Here is a 22,924-nt window from a genome sequence, read left to right on the forward strand (position 1 = left end):
CTATTCTCAACTAATATCAACGCTTTTAATAACAGCAATTAATTTGCTGACACATTTCCCTCTCCTCGCTGCATTTCTCAGCACCCCACACACTCAGATGCTTTACATTATTATTTCTTGAACACATTTTACCAACCTTACCTTGCTGGACACTAATGGACAATTGGATCGAGTTCAGAAAGTGTTCCTACAAACAGTGCCTTTTTGAGGTTTGCCCCGTATCTAGCTAGTGCTGCACTGTTAAGAGTTAACAGCAATTAAAGCACCCATCGCAACATTCAGGAAAGGCGTGCAATGCTCCTGTGCGATAGTTCAAGTGGTCTTTTTCATTCTGCTAACCGAGTTCACGTCCCCGCGAGAGAAAGCGTATTCCTCCTTCATTTAAACACAAGAGTCTCGATTCATTATTGGCGGTGCAACAGGGCGACTCCAACACCTGAGCAGCTAAGAACTTGGAACAGATCGGGACATGCCTGCGCGAGGCAGCAACCTTCCAGCCCTGGAAGTTTGTGAGTCTCTAATTGTAAAATCTGGAGTCACCTTGACCCTCCCCGGGGAGGTGGGGAAAGTTAGCCCTGGGCCGGAGGCGGGTAAGTAAAACCAAAGACAGAGAACTTTCGCGAGCAAAATACGCCGTCTCGTTTTCCTGTTTTCAGAGTAGCCCGAGACCCAGAGAGTTTAAGGGTGGCAAGAGCAGGTGGCAGGACTCCGCCCACCACAACGCTTCCCCGCCCTCAGCTCGCACGCTCCACTCCCTTCGTGAGGTCCCTCCTCTTAGGCGCGCGCGAAGAGTTGCAGCGCCGTGCATTCTGGGATTTGTAGTCTTGGAGCCGAGAGCCGCCTCAGGAAAAGCGACTCTGGCCTACATACCCCGTGGTGCCGTGCGGCGCTGGCCGCTCCCGGATGTGTGCCTGGCGCCGGAAGAGAAGACGGCCCCCCTCTCTCGGCCCGGCCATCTTGTGGGAAGAGCTGAAGCAGGCGCTCTTGGCTCGGCGCGGCCCGCTGCAATCCGTGGAGGAACGCGCCGCCGAGCCACCATCATGCCTGGGCACTTACAGGAAGGCTTCGGCTGCGTGGTCACCAACCGATTCGACCAGTTATTTGACGACGAATCGGACCCCTTTGAGGTGTTGAAGGCAGCAGAGAACAAGAAAAAAGAAGCCGGCGGGGGCGGCGTTGGGGGCCCCGGGGCCAAGAGCGCAGCTCAGGCCGCAGCCCAGACCAACTCCAACGCGGCAGGCAAACAGCTGCGTAAAGAGTCCCAGAAAGACCGCAAGAACCCACTGCCCCCCAACGTCGGCGTGGTTGACAAGAAAGAGGAGACGCAGCCGCCCGTGGCGCTTAAGAAAGAAGGTAAAGCTGTGGTAGAAGGTGGGGGAGACCCGGGATGGAGGGAAGGAGCGAGGGGACTTTACGGCTACCACCTACTTCTGGAGTTCTGAGGGTCCGCGGGAGACTTTGCCGCCGATTTCCTCACGTTTCCTCCACACGACAAAAGCCAGGTCCCGCTAAGGTGCTGGGAGCGTGGTAGCCCCAAGTTCAAACCACCTGCAAGGATCCTGGAGCCATCCCCTTCCCGCTTCAGTTTCTGAGCGGAGGAGCGTGCTCTGGAGATAAGCTGCTCCTCGAGCGTGTTCGCGATCCTGGGAGGCTGTTGCCTTCCCGCCGGATTCCTTGGCGGGCGAGCGCGTGGACCGAGGTTCGGGGAAGCTAGCCGCTTGCTGAAGCTTTTGTAGTTACGGGGAAGTGTGGGGTCCACAGCTTCTTGCAGCACGGAGCTCTCCCGAGGCTGCTTTGAGGTGCGGTTGGCTTCTCTCCTGCCATCTTGTCCCACGATGGCGCGGAGTACCCCACTGAAAAGCTGGGGGGGGGGGTCGGAGTTTGCACCTGAGCTAGTTCTGTGTCCTACGCTATCATACTGTGGAGCAAGCTGCTGTTCCAGGTGCCACAGGTACTTTATTGCCCCCCCCCATCCCCTTAACTGTTAAAAACTATAAACTTGGAGTGAAGGAAGCTTTTGGGAAGAGACATTTTGTTACACTGTAGCAAGCAGAAGCGGGAATTCTGAACGAAGACCTGTTATTGCAGGAAATCCTGAGGTTCGTCCTCTGTCCCGTCACCCCTCCTCTCAGTATTTCAGTGGCCCCGCCTGGGCCTCGTGGTGAAACGAGTGCAGAGGCTGTCACAATGTTAGCCATGGCAGAGCTCCTTTGAGTCTGTAGCTTTTTCTCCACATGTGCATGAAGCATGGTCAGGACTCACTGGCCGGTCACAGTTGTCTTGGGGTTGATTTTTGCGTTCTCTTATTGCTGGTTTGTCTTCTGTGATGGATGAAAAAGCAAAAACAGTTGAGGATAAGAAAAAAGCATACTCGATCGGTAGCAGGTAGGTGTAGTACTTAAGTTCTGAATCTTTGGAGTTGCCTTTTTATGTTGAAAGTTGAAATTATTCTTCACTGCCACGTGCTCGTGAAAGTAGTAGTTTCTCATTTTAGTTGAATTGCATTCAACTAATTTTAAAAATCACAATTATGATTTATTATGATATTAGGTTTTGCTTTGGGATTTTTTTTTTTAATGCAGAACTTCTGTGATGCTTGGGATGAAGAACCTATGTGATGACTAAAACAAAACAATTCTTGTATTAAAATTACAGGGTGGGGAGAAGCACAATTTGGAGTGTTGGAAAGCATGTGTGCACATTGATTAGACCAAGTATCTATTTAATCTAAGTTTTAAAGCAACCTGTAGCACAGTGGAATAATTATTTAATTTCTGTGTTGAGTAACAGAGACCTGTGTATTTACTATTTTTTGCTCAAGTTCACCCCCCTTGATCACTAATCCAAAAAAAGTGAAAAAATTGAGTCAAATGTATAAATCAAAGTGTACCAGGTAAATGTGTTCACCCATTTTGAATGTTCAAAGTATGAAGATTGATTTAAACCCCTCAGTTGTTTTGATCATAAAGCCCACTTTTGAGGTAAGCTCTTAACCTCAAACCTAGTATTTTAGGTTACAAAGTTATGGAATTACTTCATAAATTTATAACCAGGACTGAGTTCACACTCTGTACACTTTCCTTAGGAAAACTTCCATATTAGCTGTCAACATTTTCTTCAGATCAGCAATACATTGCACTCACTTGTTAACCTTAAATTGCATAAAACACAAGCATATAAATATAGGAAAAGTGTTGAATGAAAAAGATTTCAGATCCCTCCTACCTGTCAGTTGATGTTGTGGGCATTGGAGAAGGATAGACCTGTAAACTGTCTCCCTGCCTCTTGCAGTGGGAAGAATTGCTACCTAATCATGTGTTCTTTGCCTTTGGATGATAAGTCCTGGCAAATGCTGGAAGTATCTTAGATATGTATTTCGTATTTTATGAGTTTCATAGCTTGTCCATTTGAAGAATTTGAGAGCTGACACAGAACATCGCTAAGAGTGTAGACTAAGGTGTTTTTTAGTTTAGTTTTTTTTTTTTTTTAATTGAAAGCCTGGAATCTACTGCAGATCAAATGAGTTTGCAAGTGCAGATAAGAGGGTAAGAAAAGTTTGAATTTTTAAAAATATCTGTCATTGGGTGAATTTATTTAGTAAATTTTTTAGGTTCTGTAAGCATAGTAATGAATATTGGGTGGGGAAGGAAGCCATTGTTCATTTGGGTGTGTTTGGCTTGTTGAATATCATTATTAAAGGACTGGTTCCATAGCTCCACCCCAATACACTATACCTGTGACAGCATTTGTTTAAGATGCCTTACAATCTAACATTTGTGGTTTACCCTGAGAGTTTATGTGGATTGGACCTTAAAATTTTATTTAAGAGTTTGATATTTACCATTTGAATTTAGTTACAAGCAACTGAATGATTGGGTGCATTCTGGTGGTGGTCACTTTCTTAGAAAGAATCAGTGAATCAACTTAAGATCCTGTTACAAAACCAATTCCTCAGCTGCTTTTTGACTCGGGCAGAAATTATGGTTTAGGAGTTTAGGCATACCTGAAATTTTACAGTCATGAATTTAATCTACTTGAGGCCACTGATAATGCATATTGGTTGCCTTTGTGGGCCACTGACACAGGAAAAAACTAATGGGGAAATCAGTAAATGTTTTAGCCATCACCTAGTGATGGTTTTTATTTCTTAAATACTGTTTTTAAAGGGATCTATGTGTGTGTGGTTTTTAAAGATTCTTCGGAAACAAAGATACTTGTAAGGGCAAACAAAGAAAGCTCTCCATTTATAATAATGAAATGATTGGACTATTTCCTGGTGGTTGCATAGCAGTATTTTTTTTTTCTCAGTGTGTGTCCCTGTGAATGGATATGGATGGATACATATGTGAATACATACAAAAATTAATAGAGGAAAATGATACTTTTTTTTCCTGGTTAATTAGGTGTTTGAAACAATGAAGATGTAGTCCTCTGTGCCATTTGTTTTCCTATCAGTTTTGTAATTTCATAGAAATTAGTTTTATTTCCTCCAGATTATGTAAAATAAAGTAGGTGGCCTTCACTGTTTTCTGAGGGTCCTTATCTGGTGTGTTGATTTGCTTCAGTGTTAACTAATGAGTGGCTACTGGTGTTAATCTTTGGTATCTTGAAAGCCACTATGTATCATATGCCTAAAATTTCTAAAAGTGGGAATTTTAAATTAAGGGATTGTGGCATCTTGAAAAGTGAGAGGAATAATGGCTACCCTGATGACTTAACAAGTCAGTTACAGGAATGCTTGGGGAGGGAGTGGGATATGATTTGGCAAACTAAATAGAAGTTTGAAACAAATTTATTGTCTTTAAATAGGAATTTCTCTGAAGTACTTTTATACTTTATAGAGATGCCCACTTGCCAGTTTCAGCAGCAAGTGCTGGATAGTGGATTGAAAGAATAGCAACTTTTTTTTTCTTTTTTTGTTTTTCGGTAGTCTGCCTAATTTTTTGTGTTGCAAAAACACTGTGCTTATGCAGGTTATTTATCATTTTAGGAATAAGACGTGTTGGAAGAAGACCTGATCAACAGCTGCAGGGTGAAGGGAAAATAATTGATAGGAGACCAGAAAGGCGACCACCTCGTGAACGGCGATTTGAAAAGCCACTTGAAGAAAAGGGTGAAGGAGGAGAATTTTCAGTTGATAGGCAAGATTTTTTAATTATATTTGTCAGTTTATAGAGTCATATATTAACACAAAGCTATAAATTGGGCATAATTTGCCAGGTGGCAGTGTGGCTGGTTACATTGATCAGTTTTTTAGAGAAATGTCTGAGTGTATGCATTGTTTTACTATGAACATTTTGGTGACAGTTTTTAGTGTTCAGTCTTGGACTTCTTGTAATGAAATACTTCTATCAAATCAGTGGATAATTTCTTTTCCTTACTGTCCCCAGATGTTGTTAGCAGGAAAGTCCTGTTGGGTAATTGTTTATAGGAAAACAGATGACTTGTGCACATTAGATGCATTTATTTTTATTTTGAAGTGTATTGGTGAGGTGTAGTGGTTTTACTGGATTATAATGCAAAATGAATAACCATGAAAAAGTATAGGCACTGGCAGTAGAGTTTTAGAGAAAGCAAAAATTTCTCGTCTGCGGGGAGCTTCCTAGTTCTGATTTCTGTGTTTGGAAGTAGATTGTTTTGAATTTTCTGAAACGTGTTTAACCACTGCATTATTAGCCAGTAAATATGTTTTTGCATTTGAGTCTTTGGATGAATTTTCCTTATTTTTTTTTTTTTTCTGGAAACCTTGGAGGAGGTATATAATATTTTTTTATTTGTTGTAGACCGATTATTGATCGGCCTATCCGAGGCCGTGGTGGTCTTGGAAGAGGTCGAGGAGGCCGTGGACGTGGAATGGGCCGAGGAGATGGATTTGATTCTCGTGGCAAACGTGAATTTGATAGGCATAGTGGAAGTGATAGATCGTAAGTCTTATATAGGTTTTGATTATATTTTTACATGTGAATTTGCTTCCTTAATTAGACAAAATTTGAATTTCTAGAATTAAAGAGTACTATGTTAACTCAGTTTTGTTAGTTCTTTTTCACATTACAGTGGCCTGAAGCACGAAGACAAACGTGGAGGTAGCGGCTCTCACAACTGGGGAACTGTCAAAGATGAATTAACGTTGGTATTCTGAATTTTTAAAATAATGCTTAAATAAGATTCTATACTTTATTAGAGTTTTATCTATACCTATTAAGTTTTACTTGTCCTAGGACAAGAACAGATGCTCTCATCTGAGAGCTACTTCCTTATACTATCTTGTTGGATGTATTTGAATACAATATGTCAAATGACCAATTTTTCTATATTTTAATATATGTGATGTTAATTTTTCTTTTCATATGGCAGTGTAGCTTTTCAAACCCTACATTTAAGTTATTTGGGTATGCTGATTTCCTGTATGTTTTTAATAGTTCCTTTTCTAGCTGTTGACCCGTGTGGTCATTAGAAAAGTTTGATAGGCTGTTGAAACTTTGTTTTTGAGCAAGCTACTCTGTCCTGCTACTTTTTGAATAAAGTACTTGAACTATAACTTGGAATTAGTATGCATTTTTAAGTTATTTTCTGTTAGGTCTACTGGGAAGTTTATTTAGTAAGAAAAGATTGTTAGGGAATGTGAAGACTTTAAAACATTTTTGTATAAAGAATTCTTCAGCTACATGTAAATGGACCTAGATGCTTTTCTTTTTCTTTTTTCCTTAGAGAGTCCCCAAAATACATTCAGAAACCAATATCTTATAATTGCAGTGACTTGGATCAATCAAATGTGACTGAGGAAACACCTGAAGGTGAAGAACATCCAGTTGCAGACACTGAAAATAAGTAAGTGGTTTTATGTGTACTGGTAATGCCCCAGCATTGCAATCAGTTTGGGTTTTTACCAAGAAAAGAGCATGCAGGTTTAATGCTACTATTTGATGGTTTTTAACCGGAGACTTTAGTGGTGCCCCAATCCCTCAAATAGTATCTATTTAGAGGACTGCTTTACACATTTTTATATTGGACTATAATGGTTTGAAAAATAGAAATGGATATTTCTATTTGAAATTACCATTGTTGTCTTTTAAAAGATAAGGAAAATGCATATTTTACAGTATGAACAGTAATACTTGTTCACCTTGAGAACAAAAATTAACTGTTTAACCTGAGAATGGAGAATAGGAAAAAGATGCCCTGCATTTTATTTAGCTATACTTTATGTGGTAGACAAGTTATAATGAATAATCCTAGTGATGATAGCTGTCTAGAGACATTGAATAGGTGGAAGCTAAAACTGGGGGTTTCTGAAAATTAGACCAAATGGTTGACATAAGAGAATTGTAGTATTTAGAATGCATAGGTGGTAGTACTTTGGAGTCTATATAAATTTTATTCCAAAATAGTTTAAAACTAGAAAATGTGACCATTTTAAAATTGGTTTCTCTGTCTCTGAAGGCTTCCCCCACTCCCCCCTATAGAATTTGGAACATAGCGTTATTGTCTTGTTTTTAAATGTATGAGGAGAGCAAGAGCCAGAATATGTTACTAATTTACTGGCTTTCTTAATCCTTTTCATTTTCTGAGTTTTTTAGATATAAGACTTGGTTTTGAAGTCTTCATTCAAGGGTGAAAGAATTGTAAAGGTTCAAGTTATGCTGGTGGAAATAATTTACTGCCTTCCTCTAGTTTCCATCAACCCAAGCAGAAGTTACATGCCAGTCATTTATTATATATAGTAATATGGCTTAAAGTCTGGAATTGCCAGTTATTTAGGGTTTTTGTTTATGTAGAGAGGGCTAGCCCACGAGTGGGGGAGGGGCAGAGGGTGAGGGAGAGCCAGAATCCCAAGCAGGCTCCACAGTCGGCAGAGCCTGACATGCGACCGTGAGATCATGACCTGAGCCAAAATCAAGAGTTGGATGCTTAACCCATTGAGCCACCCAGGCACCCTGGGTTTGTGTAATCTTAATCAGAGTATATTTAAATCAGTCAGGGGATGCTTTTCTTCTTTTTCTCCAAAAGTTGCGCCTACAGTGAACCATTATTGGTAATAGTATCATATTCCATGGGTTTGTTTGAAGAAAGAATAATAATTTACTATTAGAGTAGATAAACATACATGGTATTAAGTGATCTGTTACACTTGGGGTAATATAAATTTCACTTATATGAAATTATGAAATCATAATTTTGAGTGGTAAAACTGTTTATCGGAAGAAATTAATGTATTGATAGTGTATTGCAAGCAAATCTTTCGCTCAGGACCCAGGAATACAATTGAGGGTATTTGGGCTAAAGAAGATCAAGATTATGATATTAGAGCAGGGGAGAATCTGAGTATAGTATTCCATCTTATATGTGGAAGTATAAATTTAGGAAGCATAGCTTTGATTAAGAGTCACAGGCTGACTTTGATTAACTCCCTTATATTTAGTTCCCAGAGCCTTTATTTTATTTCATTTGATCGTTACAACAACCCTTGAAGGTAGAGGTCATGATCTCATGACGTGGTAAAGGTATGCTGAGTTCTATTCTTGGCTGTGTCATGACTTGGGAGTAACTAGGATCTTTTTTTGATCCTTAGTTTTCTCATTTGCAAAGTGACAAGAGTTGGATTTGATATTGCTAGCCAAGGTACCATTTATTAAGTGTAAACTTGGTACAGGAAGTTTTAAGATAGGATATGTCGAACAGTGAAAAGTAGCATGGAAGGGAGATATTTGAGCTCTCAGGCTAACTGAGTCACCTGCTATCTTTGGAAGGAAGCAAGGCTCCCAAAATAGCAAACAACTTGTTTGGTGACAATTACAAGTTGAGATTAGACTAAAATAATGGATTCCTAGGCCCATGCTTTGTTTTTGAAAAAAAGGGAAAGGATAGTATATAATAGTTCTAACTAATTTAGTATGAAGTTTTGAAATTGGTGTGTTTTGTGGAAGGTTCCAGTATTGGTGAAGCTGCAGTTTCCTGTCCATGTCAGGTTGATTTGAAAGTTTGGAGTATACAGGATTTTGGATTTATAGGTGTACTTGGCTTTTAAAATTGTTTTGCTATGAGCGTTAGTTGATAAAGGATAGAGGAATAGTTCTTTTATATTCTAGAATATGAGTCCTGGTTGTTCAGTCATCCTAGATGATTGCCTTTATTTTTGTTATAAGTTCTATATTGTGGGAAATTAGGAAAATTAAAAAGTGTTTTAGGAGAAGCTAAGCCTAATATTTTAATCACATAAGGGTATGTATGGTTTTAAAGAAGTTATGTTTTTAAGAAATGTGTATTTTAGGTAAAGATAATTCAAAATTGTATATTCCTCAGTTATCCATGCTTTCACTAATTCAACAAGTACTGAATTCTAGCCTCCACCAAGTTACATGTTAACCTTTGGATTACAAAGAGGACTGGGGTCTTCTTGTCCTTGAGTAGTCTCTTAAAGATTACCAACTAGTCAAGATTAGCTGCTTCCTTATAATTGTAAATTAGGATTTTACCAGCTTTAAAAGAACTACCAGCTATAAAACAAATATGTTTTCACAGGGAGAATGAAGTTGAAGAAGTAAAGGAAGAGGGTCCAAAAGAAATGACTTTGGATGAGTGGAAAGCTATTCAAAATAAGGACCGGGCAAAAGTAGAATTTAATATCCGAAAACCAAATGAAGGTGCTGATGGGCAGTGGAAGAAGGGATTTGTTCTTCATAAGTCAAAGAGTGAAGAGGTAAAATTAAGTTTTGTGGTGTTTGGGAATGTTCAGATGTGTATTGAATTGTATTTATACTTTTTAAAAATATGACATGGGTAATCTGTTTTTAGAAAACCTTTACCTAGGATCATTTGGGGTAGATAAACTTTCAAAAAGGAAATAAATTGCATTACCATATGTTTCAAGAAAAGTAGTCCTTCAATCAGTCCACAATGTATCTAATGTGGTTTTGTTTTTTTCCTAAAAAGCAGTTAGTTGTGTATCATAAAATTAGTGTCTTAGAAATAAGGTAGGTCTTTTCAGAGTTGTGCTAATATTTAAAACGTCTTGCCTAACTGGGAATCAGATGAAAGATTTGCATATTCATGTGGTTTAATCTAAAATAAATTAGTGGCTTCATTATTATTAAATTTTTCAAATTCTGCCTGTGCCATTTATAATGATCAAGACTCTTCAAAAAACGTTTTCCTTTACTGAGGATTGATGTCTTACAGGAACCAGCAAATTGGTTTACTAACAAAAATATTTGAGAAAGGCATGTTGGTGGTTTTTGATTTGGTAACAATCATAGGAGCGGGTTCTTAGAGGAATGGTCCATTGCCACATGATTTAGGGCTTGTACAAGTGTGACATTTTGATTATAAAGTTAAGTTGAAATGTTTTTGTTACTAAGGCAACTTGCAATAAAAAGATTCGGTAAGATACTGCATCTTAATTTTCTAAACAAATAGCTGTGAGACAAACTTGGAAACATTTTGAAATAAAGGTTGAAGAGACTTAAATATTCTGGGTTTAGAGATGATTTTCTTAGCATTGACTCCATAAAAATAAAATGGGGACTTAAGTGCCAAGTCCTGTAGGGAAAAAAAAAAAAACTTTTTGCTTCATTTGAATGCCTTTGGTTATTTTTTTTGTAATTTTTGCAGATAAAGTTGTGTATTAGGGTTAAGCAAATAGGATTCCTGATTTAAAAAACCATGAAAGTTCATCTTGGAGAGTTTGTTAATTTGTACTAATTATTAAACTGCTTACGTTAAAATGGGAAAGATTTACTTAGGCAACTTGACAAAATGATTTGTAACTTTTTTGGGGTCCCGATAGAACTTTTCTCTAGAACAAGACACACATACACAAAATACTGATCTATTTTACATGATTCATGAATACCCTGAAATCTCTCATGCATTTTACAGACCTTGGGTTAGGTATGGTAGTTTTAAGTACTATTTTACATTGAACTTTTCAAAAATAATTACACAAACTGATGTATATGATTAGAAATTTTTGAAAATTAAGTTGTGAAATTTGTTATGAATAACTTTGAAACCAGGACATGTTTGTTATCAAACTACTTTTATGTGTTTGGATCCTTTTTGTTCATGTTGCTTTTGTGATGTGGGAACCTGTTTAGATCTGGCCTTATTGACATATATGGTCTTGCAGTTTATGTATAGGTCTTCAAGATTGTTGTAGTACATTTTAAGTGCTCTTTCTCTTTTACATATCCTAATCCTCACAACAAACTAGTAGTTAGGAAAAACAAGAAACTTTAGAAATGGAAAACTGAATTAGGTTGTTAATTGACAGCTGAAGTCAGAGCTCTTAGTTCCTGATTATCCTTCATGGTTCTAGGAAAAAAACTGCAGATTTGTTCTAGCTGCTTTAAAGGGATGTACCCTGAACATCCAGACTTTGTCTTTATTAGTGTAGTACAACCTTTGAGGTGCTTCAGTAGGATATCAGTTAGGCTTTTTTGCTTCTGTGCTCTAGAAACTTATAAAACACTTCTAATTAATGAATTGATACTGTTGCTTTGCAGTAGCAAATGTTTAAAAATTAAGCAATTCGTATATATAATTGACTTTAATTTGCCAGTTGTTTTGTGGATTTACATTTAAACATTAACTTAAATGGATATTCTAAAAAGAACCTTCTACTGCCTTTTAGATTAGGTTGGCCTAGCACTGAGGAATGACAATTTGGATATTAGACAATTAGAGGGGTGAAAACATAGATATAACTACAAAATTTACTTCTACTTTAAAGGGTAGTTAACAGTTGTAGTGTTACAACATTTAGAAAGAACAAAATGTTCATTGTTCCTTCAGAAAAGGATTGTACCTGTATTTAGAAATACTAAAACATACTTTTCAAGTAGTATAAGAAAAGTTTCCAACTAGAAGATTAAAACCCATTCATCCCGGGGCGCCTGTGTGGCTCAGTCAGTTAAGCATCCAACTTCGGCTCTGGTCATGATCCCACGGCTTGTGAGTTCAAGCCCCGCATCCGGCTCTGTGTTGACAGCTCAGAGCCTGGAACCTGCTTCGGATTCTGTGTCTCCCTCTCTATCTCCCCCTCCCCTGCTTGCGCGCGCTCTCTCTCGCTCTCTCTCAAAAGTAAACATTAAAAAAATTAAAACACATTCATCCCAAACATATAAGAAGAAATTAAGAATTAAACAGTGTAAAATTCTCTGGCTTTTGTTTTGTTTTGCAGAGTGGGTGGTATACCTTATACATAAATACAGAGGAGGATCTGGATTCCACAAACATGTTGACTTTAAGGTTACCTGGCTATATTTAAGGCTTGGATTTATTTGTGCTTAGCTTTCAAGGTTCCCTGATGTAAAGTTGTGTTTCATTTGAATCTGTAGTTCTCCAGTTTATAGGGAAGAACATATAGTTGTACATGAACAGAAAAGCATTCTGAGAAGTTTATATGTGACTTCTTTTCCCAAGTCATACTTGGAAGAGTACAGAGCCAGAGTTCTCTTCATAACTTAAAAAGGGATTCAGTTATCACCAGTAGAAACCTTACATCTATCCAGAAGTCTTCATCTGAAGGACACATATCATTTTTGATATATTCACACAAAGTGCAGATTGGATTTTGGTCTTTTTAAAAGAAAGTTAATTATTTAGAAATTAGTGGTGTTGCTTTCCTATTAATCATCCCATGGCCCACTCTTAATTTTTTAGGCTCATGCTGAAGATTCGGTTATGGACCATCATTTCCGGAAGCCAGCAAATGATATAACGTCTCAGCTGGAGATCAATTTTGGAGACCTTGGCCGCCCAGGACGTGGTGGCAGGGGAGGGCGAGGTGGCCGTGGGCGTGGTGGACGTCCAAACCGTGGCAGCAGAACTGACAAGGTAATTTTAAGACTTCTTTAAGTAATTTGAAGACCTCTCTTTGGTAAATCAGTGCCCTATGTCCATTTTGGGGATATGAATAGAAGAAGAAAAAAGAAGTAGACAGACATACCTTCAAGAAACTACATTTTAGGCTATATTTTTGTTTAAAGTATTTAAAGTGATTGAATTGTGCTGCTAGTAAAATTATCACTTTGTTCAGTACTTATTAGGTGCTGGTCATGGTGCTGTGCTAGGCATTTTAGGTACTTAATTCTTGTTACCACACTGACATCCCTGTTTTACAGAAGGAGAAATTTAGATACAGGGAACCAGGTTAACTCTTGGCCTTTGCTAAGGTCTACTTGAAATGCCAGCCTCTTCCTTTGCCTTGACTCTTTGCTGCTTTTTTTAGGTCTCAGCTAAATGTTAACATTAATAACATTTGTGTCCATAATTGTGTGACACAAGATGATATTGTCACTTTTTTTTACTATAGTGTGAAAGCTGGAATTCATTTATGTCCTAGTTTTATAATCTAATGCCTTGCACAGTGTGTGTGACATGAAACAAGTTCTTAAGAAATATTTTGATAGAAGCCCTACTAACTGATGAATTTGAACTCTGATTTGTTTGATGCCAAAGTATCATGACTAGATATTATTAAACTAAAGTATTAGAGGTAATACTTGGGTTAAGTTAGTTCTTTGTCTCTAATGGTGTGGCTAGGAAACAACAATGATGCCTTCCTGAATTCTCAACACCTGATGTGCAAATTGGGGACCCATTTACTTGATTTAGTCTGTCAGTGTTTGATTATAGTGGTAGATTAGTATAATAGATTTTATGCTTGTCCATAATGAATGATAATTTCTTGTTTCTTCCTCTGACATCAGGTTTTTTTAAAAAGATCACTGTTGTGTATATGGGCTCTTTCAACACATTTCTGTTGTTATTTGTACTTTATAAATAGCAGTTGGGTCCCTTTCTAACACTGATGAATGTGCTGCTTAAATCATTTTATGTAACAAGTTTCTTAGCCTGCTTTCAAATTGATGCCATTCATATTGAGCAAGGGAGGAAAAAATTACTAAACAACAGAGTAAGAATTCCACACACATATTCCATGTGAGTCTACTTGTGTGATTTATTAGAAAACTAAACCCATGGTATTATTAAGCAAGTTTTATAGGTTTTGATAAAAACTTAGGACAAGGCTCATTGTAAATATTTATAGTTTTATTCTGATCCATAACTTTGACTTTTAAGTAAAGCTTTTGCCACATTTTACTTAGTATTTTATTTAACCTCATGATTTTTTAGAGTTGTGTGTCTGAATGTAGACACTGGCAATCCAAGATTCTAGAATTGTTCATTTTGGTTTCTTTCTTTTTCAGTCAAGTGCTTCTGCTCCTGATGTAGATGACCCTGAGGCATTCCCAGCTCTGGCTTAACTGGATGCCATAAGACAACCCTGGTTCCTTTGTGGACCCTCCCATCTGAGGTTTTGCATGCTTAAGGATCCCAAACGACTTAAGAATTTAAAAAAAAAAAAAAAAAAGACTGTCATTCATACCATTCACACCTAAAGACTGAATTTTATCTGTTTTGAAAATGAACTTCTCTCGCTACACAGAAGTAACAATATGGTAGTCAGTTTTGTATTTAGAAATGTATTGGTAGCAGGGATGTTTTCATAATTTTCAGAGATTATGCATTCTTCATGAATACTTTTGTATTGCTGCTTGCAAATATGCATTTCCAAACTTGAAATATAGGTGTGAACAGTGTGTACCAGTTTAAAGCTTTCACTTCATTTGTGTTTTTTAATTAAGGATTTAGATGTTCTCTCAATTACAAACTGGTTTTAAATATTGGACATAATATCAGTTTTAATACCTGCTTTGCATTTTCACACATGGTCAACTGGGTCATGTAAACTTTGATTTGTCAAATTTTATGCTGTGTGGAATACTAATACTACTTTATGTATTTTAACTTAGTTTTAATATTTTCATTTCTGGGGAAAATCTTTTTTCACTTCTCATGATAGCTGTTATATATGCTAAATCTTTATATACAGAACTATCAGTACTTGAACAAATTCAAAGCACATTGGTTTATTAACCCTTGCTCCTGCATGGTTCATTAGGTTCAAATTTATAATTGATTGACAATTTCACCTATATTTGCTTTTAAAATGTGTGACTGTCCCCCATTTTAAAAACCAAACTAGACACCTTGTTGGTGAAGGTTTAAGCTACTTGTTGGTACACATCCTATCAAGTGAAGTAGTTTTATGGGTGTTGGGTTTTTTCCTCTCCAAAGGGTGGGTGGAACAAGTTGATTTGGCTACTGCGTACTATTTAAACTGTTCTGTAAAATAAGTGTCTGGCCACTCAGTATGATTTGTGTGTGGAAGGTCCCAAATCAAAATTGTTCTTCCATAATCAACAGCCTTTTAACCCCTGCTTTTTTCTTAAGAAACCAAAGGGCACTGGTTTGTATGGTAAGATTGGGGGGGGGCGGGGTATGTTAATTTTTGGAATTTGGAGAGCAGACAGCTTTACTTTATAAGGTTGGAACAGCAGCACCGTCCTTGAAATATAAACCAAAAATCTTACTGTTTCTGAATTTCCTATATTGCTATTAATTTTGGTCTTAAGTTGATAGATGACTGTTCCACAGAAAGTGACAAGTAAGTATCTTTTACCTCTTCCTCAGAAAATTAGGTTAATGGGTTCCTTGAATGGGAGCATCACCACATACATGGAGAGAATTCTCAACAAACAGATCAGATATTCTAGGATTTTTTTTTTTTTTTTTGTGGTCACATTTATTGGTAAACAGGAAAGGAACTTAATGTACAGTTTTAAAGATCTTTTGTCACTCAGTATTTTCTACCTGTGTATGGTAATGTCCAATTTTAAAAATACTGAAGATCTTAAATCAGAATGTCTGCTATTTAGCTGATTAATTCTCCCATATACTTCTAAAAGAGAAATTGTACAGTACAAGAGTTATTCATTTGGATTAGATTTATAATCTAGTTACCTGTTAGTTTGACATCTTAGGAAGGAGGTAATTGGTTTTTAATGATGCATAAACTTTTGTGCTGGTGTTTTGGATCTTATGCTGAGCGTGTTCTGCACTGGTGCTAATGTCTAATATAATTTTATATTTACAAACATACCTGCTACCCAGAGGCAAGTATTAATTTAGTCCATATGGACTATTGACCCCTCTTGAGATTGCAACATACACGCTCCTAAATCATTGTGGTTAGACTTCCAAGTTCCTTAAACTTGTTTCTGGACGTGTAATGTTTGTAAACCTTGATTTTTAGCAACATATAGAAAACACCTCCTATTAAAAACACTTCACAAGTTCTACTTAGTGTCAGCCATTGCTGGCATTCTGTCACTGTAGAATACAGCAATATCTGGTATGTTGCAAGCTTTCAAGATAGCCTGAACTTTAAAAAGTTGGTCCATTAGTTGTATCTGATGGATGTAAATTTGCCTCCTAGTTCACTTTGTGTCAAGAGCTAAAACTGTGAACCTAACTTTCTCTTATTGGTGGGTAATAACTGAAAATAAAGATTTTATTTTCATGCTCACTTCTTAAAAGTCATGAAAACAAATAGGAGCCCATTTATCGTTATGTGTTTTCTGACCTGTGTGTGCACCCCCAAAATAATCATTCCCCCCCCCTTATATTTAGATTTTGTTTATGTGGGGTTTTTGTTAAACCAGGCTGTTGGATCACATTTGGAAGGGATACCTATTTCAATTAGAAAGTTGAGTTCTTAACTTGTAAAATGAATTTCAAGGATTAACAGGACAATTGGCATTTCTTTTAGCAAATCACATTTTGAGTGTGAAAGTTTATCATACTGAATACCACTTTTTTTTTTTTAAACAAATGATACAATACTAAAAATCCCTTAATACAGGTCTCTAAATAATAGTGGTCCCTGACTGAATGTTGTAGTAAACTTTTATCTTGGTGCTTTTACATGGGAATAATGCCAGAGTTGATATTTATTACTAAGACATTTTCAGCTTGCATTCACATAATTGGGATTTAGTTTATTTTTTAGTTTAATAGTCTTTTGAGACTTGTGTGGAATTAGGAAAGATTTTAAAATGTAGTAGGTACTACACATTCAGTTATTTAGTTTTATTTTAAACATGGAAGCAGGACACATCTCTAGGGTTGTAAATATATTTGGGGCTTATTTCTTGGTATAGGTTTGAAGGGAGACTATGAAGTACTCATTCTAATTGTATTATTTTTCCAATTGCTAGAGATCATTGCACTGAAATAGGAAAATTTTATTGTGCCATTAGGAAGTTTCATACAAAATCTAAATAATGTGTATTGGATATTTAAAACACATCTTTAAGAGCACTAGCATTACGTGGAAGGAACCAAAAATATTAAAAGGTTAAAACACAAGTGTGAAGCTCCTGGAACCTGAATGATTGTGACTTTAAGGTAAGATTATATCAGGTATATTAATGGATAGCTGTCCCAACTTTGAAGGAACTGGTATAGCAAATTCTAGGGCTTTCCAATACACATAAATTCTACTTTCTAAAGAAAGTAAATTAATACCTAAAAAGTAGATTATAACCCATATTTTTCTAATTCTGAAATTAACCTGTGTTTAGCAAGTCTAAACATAAGTCCCATTTCCAAATTAGCCGGAGAAGGCCCAAAATGTGATTACTAGTATGCTTTACAGAGTAATAACAACTTGTAAAATGATCTCTTACCAAAGTTTCAGACCTAGAAATTAGTGAAATAATTCATTAACATGATTTACAAAACTGTCAAAGTTTATCATTAAGATGTTTATTAAGTGGCAGATTTTAGAAATTTGGGTTCAGTTCCTTTTTGCTCAGCCTAGGTTTACCTTGGACATGTCCTCAGCTTAAATCCTATGTGATTTTTAAGTGAGGTAAATATGAAGGTTGTAGGAGGAGTGATTGAAGTAAGCCTGTTTCAGGCTGAGAGGAATTCACTAGATCAAAGAATATAGAGAAAAATTGTAACTAAAGGATGAGAAGTTTAATTTCATAAAATGGTTACGATATAAAGATACATTATTACTATCAAGATTTTGGCTTCAGGGAGATAGTTAACATTGGAAATGAGTGTTTAAGTTCTGTATCTAAGCTAGGAGTCCACAGACTTCAGCCTGTGGCCTGCTTTTGTACAGTTGAGCAAAGAATGACTTCTACATTTTTTAAGGGTTAAAAACTAATCCTATATGAAGATGTAGCCCACAAAGCTTGAAAGATATGTCCCTTCATGGAAAATCTTTGCTGACCCCTGATCTAAGCTATCACTCCCAGGTCAACATGTGAGAGTTCTAGGTACAAATTAAATCCTAACCCACTGGAAGTTGTGAAGTTACAAGTATTTTAAAGCAAGTTAACTTTTAACTTCTACAATCAGAATAAGGGCAAGGTATCTGGTAGCCTGTTTAAGTAAAGATGGTCTTGTTCACAAAAGATTATGTAGCTTGTAACTCAAATGTATTCTCCTGAAAGTTGTTTAGGAAAGTGTAAATTTGCTATAAGATTATGCTTAATGCCATGATTATAGTTTAATGTTTTATGTTTCAGCAGTTTTTGTCAATGCTCTTTCTGATGTGTAGTGATTTTTCAGTGAGCTGAGAGTTGTGAACATTTTATATAGGTGAGGAAACAAAAGTCTGTTTTAATTAACTTCATAGGTTGAGCTGGGGTATCAATTACTGGATTCTTGAGGACTGCATTTCTCAGAGCTTAGAATATTCATTTGGGCAGAATTTCGATTTTGTGCCATTGATTACCTTATAAATAACTAGGAGTCAATTGTTTACTTCTGAATGGAAGGAAAGAAAAGATGAAAAATGACTCATGCAAGTTAGGAAATAATTTACCTAATTATGTTTTTGTTTGATATGTTAGTTATGTAGGTACTTAAAGTGTTTTAAATCAGTAACTTTGTCCCTTTTCCTCTCCATTTGGCTGGGTGTGGCAGTTCCTAGTGTGCTTATGTATGCTAGGCTTTGTGCTTGGAAGACCTATGAAAGATACCTGGTTATACCTGACAATTCTAATTAATAACAGGTTTTTTAAAACCTGTTTGGATAACATACCGGGTGTTGAGAGAGAAGCTCTGAACTGATCTTGATACGGTTTTATTTCTTAAACAGCTGTATTCAGTGTTACTGGTATGGAAATGTGGAGAGCAAAGGGCTAGTTAATATTCAGGATTTTGATATTTGGTGAACTGAGTAGGGAAAATGGATGGTACTGATTACACTCTATTACCCTCAGTTACAGTTGTAGCTGATCATTTCTCTTAAAGAATTTAGGACTTAAAGAGCTCTCTTAGTTTGAAGAAATGGCACTGGTTTCCATCTACCTAGCATGAAGAGTTGTATGAAGTGGTCCAGCTCAATGTGGTTCTTGTTTGCCTGGTTTTGTTACATTGGACTAAAATTTTTTATTAGCTGATGAATAATGTCAGAAACTTTGTTTTGGGAACTTACTGAATTCCTTGTCTCACACCTAGGGTGTAATAATCCATAGCGAAATGTTGCTTTGTTTGGCAGCCACACTCTCAAAGTGCTCAGACTGCCAGAGGTAGTTGTGGAAATTGATGACTAAACACATTAAAGAAGATGCTGATTGTCACTACCACCTCATCAACTCTCAGTTTCATGGCTGAAAATGTATAAGCTTTCATAATTGGTGAATTGAACTAAACACAGTTACCGTTCTATTTATAGATAGATAGATGGTTTGTCTTTTCCCTGGAAATTCTGAATTTCCAGTGAAGCTTCCACACTTTTTTTTTTTTTCCAGTAGAGGAAGAACTTTTCCAAAAACTACAGATAATTTTGTTTCAACTTGATTCATGTACATAGTTACCAAGGTTTCATTTAAGTGTTAAAGTCTAAAGAGCTTCTGAAGGATGCATGAGAAGACTGGATTGGATAAAGCTACTTTTAAGATGTAAGTTTTACTGGTCACCGGGAAGGAAGTCAGCATCCATAGCAGGTATATTTTGTTAATGTATCCCTTGAAGATTGAGTGGCATTTAGTCACTGTGTTAACAAAATCTGGTAAATCAATGTTTTTAATAATTAGACTGACGCCCCCAAGCCCCAACACACTTCTTGAGTCTTGGTAGAGCTCTGGAAGTCATGTTGACAGAAGAAGAAGAGAAGGGCTTCGGATGCTGAATAATGCTAAGTGAAATAATCTGAGAAGATTTCCTCTTCAGGAGAAAACGAACAAAATTTATTAAGAGAAAATTGCCTATATATTGATTAAAGAATTGAAATTTAACAAGCATCCTCCAGTTACGGGAGGGTATGGATGTTCCTCTTATTTTCAGGATCATCAGTCTTGCTCCTTAGAGTTACTAGATTTTTAAAATAACTACAGATTTTTTGAGGAAAAATTTGAATTGATTTAAGATTGCATCTATAGCTGGAGAAATGGCTTACTGACTTAATTATCCTTGCAAGTTATTTTAGTCTATTGCAAGCAGGTCAAAGTGGGTGTTTTCTAAAAATTGTCTTTGCAGCTGCTCTGAAAATCTACCCTGCCATAGACCAGGAGGGGTAAACTAAAGGGAATGTATAGGAATGCAAAGGAATCTAGTCAAAGTTGTAATACAAGTATGAGGAGAAGAAACTTAGGAAAAGTATTTTCTACAGAGGGACAAATGATCTTTTACTCTCTATGTGGTGGAATAAAGTAAGATTTCTGTTTCTAAATGAAATCTATGATCCTCTATTTTCACCTTGAGAGAGGTTTTTTGGTTGGGGAGAGGTAGGGATGTGTGTCTCCAGGCTCCTTGGTTTTCGATGGCACAAGAAATGTGCCCTCAGCTTAACATAGGCATATCGTCCGCTAATGTTGGAAGATGTATATAATTGCCATTTTAGCAGCTGACTTGAGATTTTCTTTCATAAAGAACAAATGTCTTATGTTACTGGTTTTCACCCGGTTTATAAGGAATATTTTCAGTTTTTTGAACTAGTAAAAGTATCCTGCTATGGGGTGTTAGGGCCTTTTCAGTGACAATTCAGGGCTTTGAGAACAGTTTCTTCTCTGAGAAACTCCCTAATAGTTACTGTAGTATTCCCTTGGGGTCCTAGTAACCTCTAGGTAGGTAGTAAGATATCTAAAGTTGACAAGATATGTAACATTCTTTTACCTACATAAGGCCACGGTCTCGCAAGGAAGAATTCTTTAAACTTGTGGAAATTAAAAAAGGTATGAATTGACTTAAAGGTAAACTATGACAGCACATAAATATGTTTGTGTGTCTCAGAGATGTGATTGAAATCTCAGCAGAACCAACTTAAGAATGGTTTTGCTGCTGAAATAAATGACCCCTTGCAAAATGAGTCAGTTACTACAGAATGGAGGAGGACATTAATGTTTCAACAATTTACATAAGCAAAAATATTAAGTCAAATGCAGCCCTAAGAGAGCCTTTTACTTGGAAAAAATCAATAGGTAAGTTAAGTAGAGTAATTGCTATTTTAATTAAAGACAACATTGCTCTGGTTATTTTTCTATTGAAAAGGCATAATGTTTTTATATGTAGCTTTAAATACCCCATTTATCAATTTCCTTTAAATAATGGAGTTGACTGGGAGTGTTAGTTACTTCCTTTCTGTGGCCTACCTGTGTCTTATAGGACTTAGATTAGCTGGAGAGATAAATTAGCAAGTTCAGGAGTGCCAGGTTTTTTCTGGTCATTTAAGATTTACCAAGGTTTTATGTAGATTTCTCAAGAAAAATAACGATGTAGAACTTTAAAAGTATGGAAATGCCAGTTTTTTGTTACCTAGTAAAAATAGCATCAAAGATTCTTATGGAATTATAGTCAACTATAGTCAAAACCCCAGATGACATAAATTTGTAGAGCAGTCTTTTGCATAGGAAAGAATTATAAAGGTTATTCTCTGAAACAAGACTCTCCAGTATCAGGTATTAGTTATATGACTTAGAAGTTACTTAATTTGTATGTTTCCCCACCTGAGTAGTGGGTATTAATACCTTAACCAGTCAGAGTGAGCACTGCATTAATAACACCCTTCAAAAATGCATGTACTAAGGACTGTGTTTGATGTTACTGGTCATTATTCCGTTAGAATGGGGATTTGGGGGAAATTGGCTTATGATAAAAACTTTGTATTTCCAAGATCCACTGCTTTTAAGTTATTACCCTAAAATTTCTAACCCCCACCCTTACCAAGCATGTCACCTACTTTGCCTTTTTTACTTTTCTGCTATGCCCTCTGACAGGAGTACTAATGGTCAGTGAAAGTGCCAAACACGGTGGAGGATGAAAGCAGCATGGGCTTAAAGTGCTCAATAGGGTCTGTCTCTAGATCCACTGTTTCAAGTCTTCGGAAGGAAATTGGTAATAACTTCATATTTTATTGACTTTATCCTATTACAAGAGTAATGAGTTTTTGGTGAAAAGAATGTAATTTAAAAACCTATGACTAGAGATAGCTACTACAGCATCTTGGTGTATATTCTTCCAGGGTTTGTTTGTTTTGCATTGATTTATAAAAGTGAGATGATTCAGTTCAGCCTTTTGAAACTGACCATTTCCATGTCCAATATTATACTTGTAAAAAGCATGTATAGTATGCTTTTCATCAGTTCAAAGATCCATTCCAATTTCAGGCATGTTAAAATGGTGGGGCAGGGGGAACATCCATCATGGAAATTGATGGCATATTAGAGTTTAGCACTTTTTCCTACTCAGAGCATAAAGTAATGGTGTGTCCTAAAACTAGTGGAATCTTAGATTCCATAAAACTGTTGTATAGATTATAGTTTAACCAGGTACCTACTGAAGGGCATTTAGGCCCCCTCTCCATTTTAATGTATGGTGTGATCAGTCCTTTATCCTATTTGATGTTTATAGTGTTCTTTAGTCTGCATTGCTAGGTGTGGAGTTGGCTTATTCAAATTTTATTGAATATTATTGTCCAACTGCTTCCAGAAAGCCAACTACATTCCTGGTTGTGCGCACCAGTTTATTCTAATTTGATACGTGAAAAATGGCATTATCT

At 36.7% G+C, this 22,924-nt stretch overlaps 2 protein-coding genes across 9 annotated transcripts in view; one reads left to right on the forward strand and one right to left on the reverse strand.

The window, feature by feature from the left end:
• The window catches only part of IL12RB2 (interleukin 12 receptor subunit beta 2), a 132,448-nt gene that overhangs the window by 40,992 nt on the left and 68,532 nt on the right, over positions 1-22,924 (reverse strand). Inside the window, exon 1 of one of the 4 annotated variants that reach the window (XR_007454770.1) lies at positions 1,429-1,992. The exons of the other annotated variants lie outside the window; for them this stretch is intronic. The gene's annotated coding sequence lies outside the window, so the exon portion shown is untranslated. Of the gene's footprint in view, positions 1-1,428; positions 1,993-22,924 lie in introns of those variants that run through there. 4 annotated transcript variants of the gene reach the window in all.
• SERBP1 (SERPINE1 mRNA binding protein 1) lies at positions 915-15,132 on the forward strand. 5 transcript variants are annotated; one of them, XM_049617037.1, is made up of 8 exons: positions 915-1,353; positions 4,991-5,141; positions 5,784-5,924; positions 6,037-6,126; positions 6,709-6,828; positions 9,520-9,697; positions 12,661-12,834; positions 14,211-15,132. In XM_049617037.1, the coding sequence occupies exons 1-8, from the start codon at positions 1,041-1,043 to the stop codon at positions 14,265-14,267; spliced, it is 1,224 nt and encodes a 407-aa protein (XP_049472994.1). In that variant the 5' UTR covers positions 915-1,040; the 3' UTR covers positions 14,268-15,132. The 5 variants fall into 5 exon arrangements, with proteins under 5 accessions (XP_049472994.1, XP_049472995.1, XP_049472998.1 ...); XM_049617038.1 differs by having other exon boundaries at positions 6,055-6,126; XM_049617041.1 differs by having other exon boundaries at positions 6,055-6,126; positions 6,754-6,828.

Source organism: Panthera uncia (genome assembly GCF_023721935.1).
Source record: "Panthera uncia isolate 11264 chromosome C1 unlocalized genomic scaffold, Puncia_PCG_1.0 HiC_scaffold_4, whole genome shotgun sequence".
Taxonomy (NCBI): domain Eukaryota; kingdom Metazoa; phylum Chordata; class Mammalia; order Carnivora; family Felidae; genus Panthera; species Panthera uncia.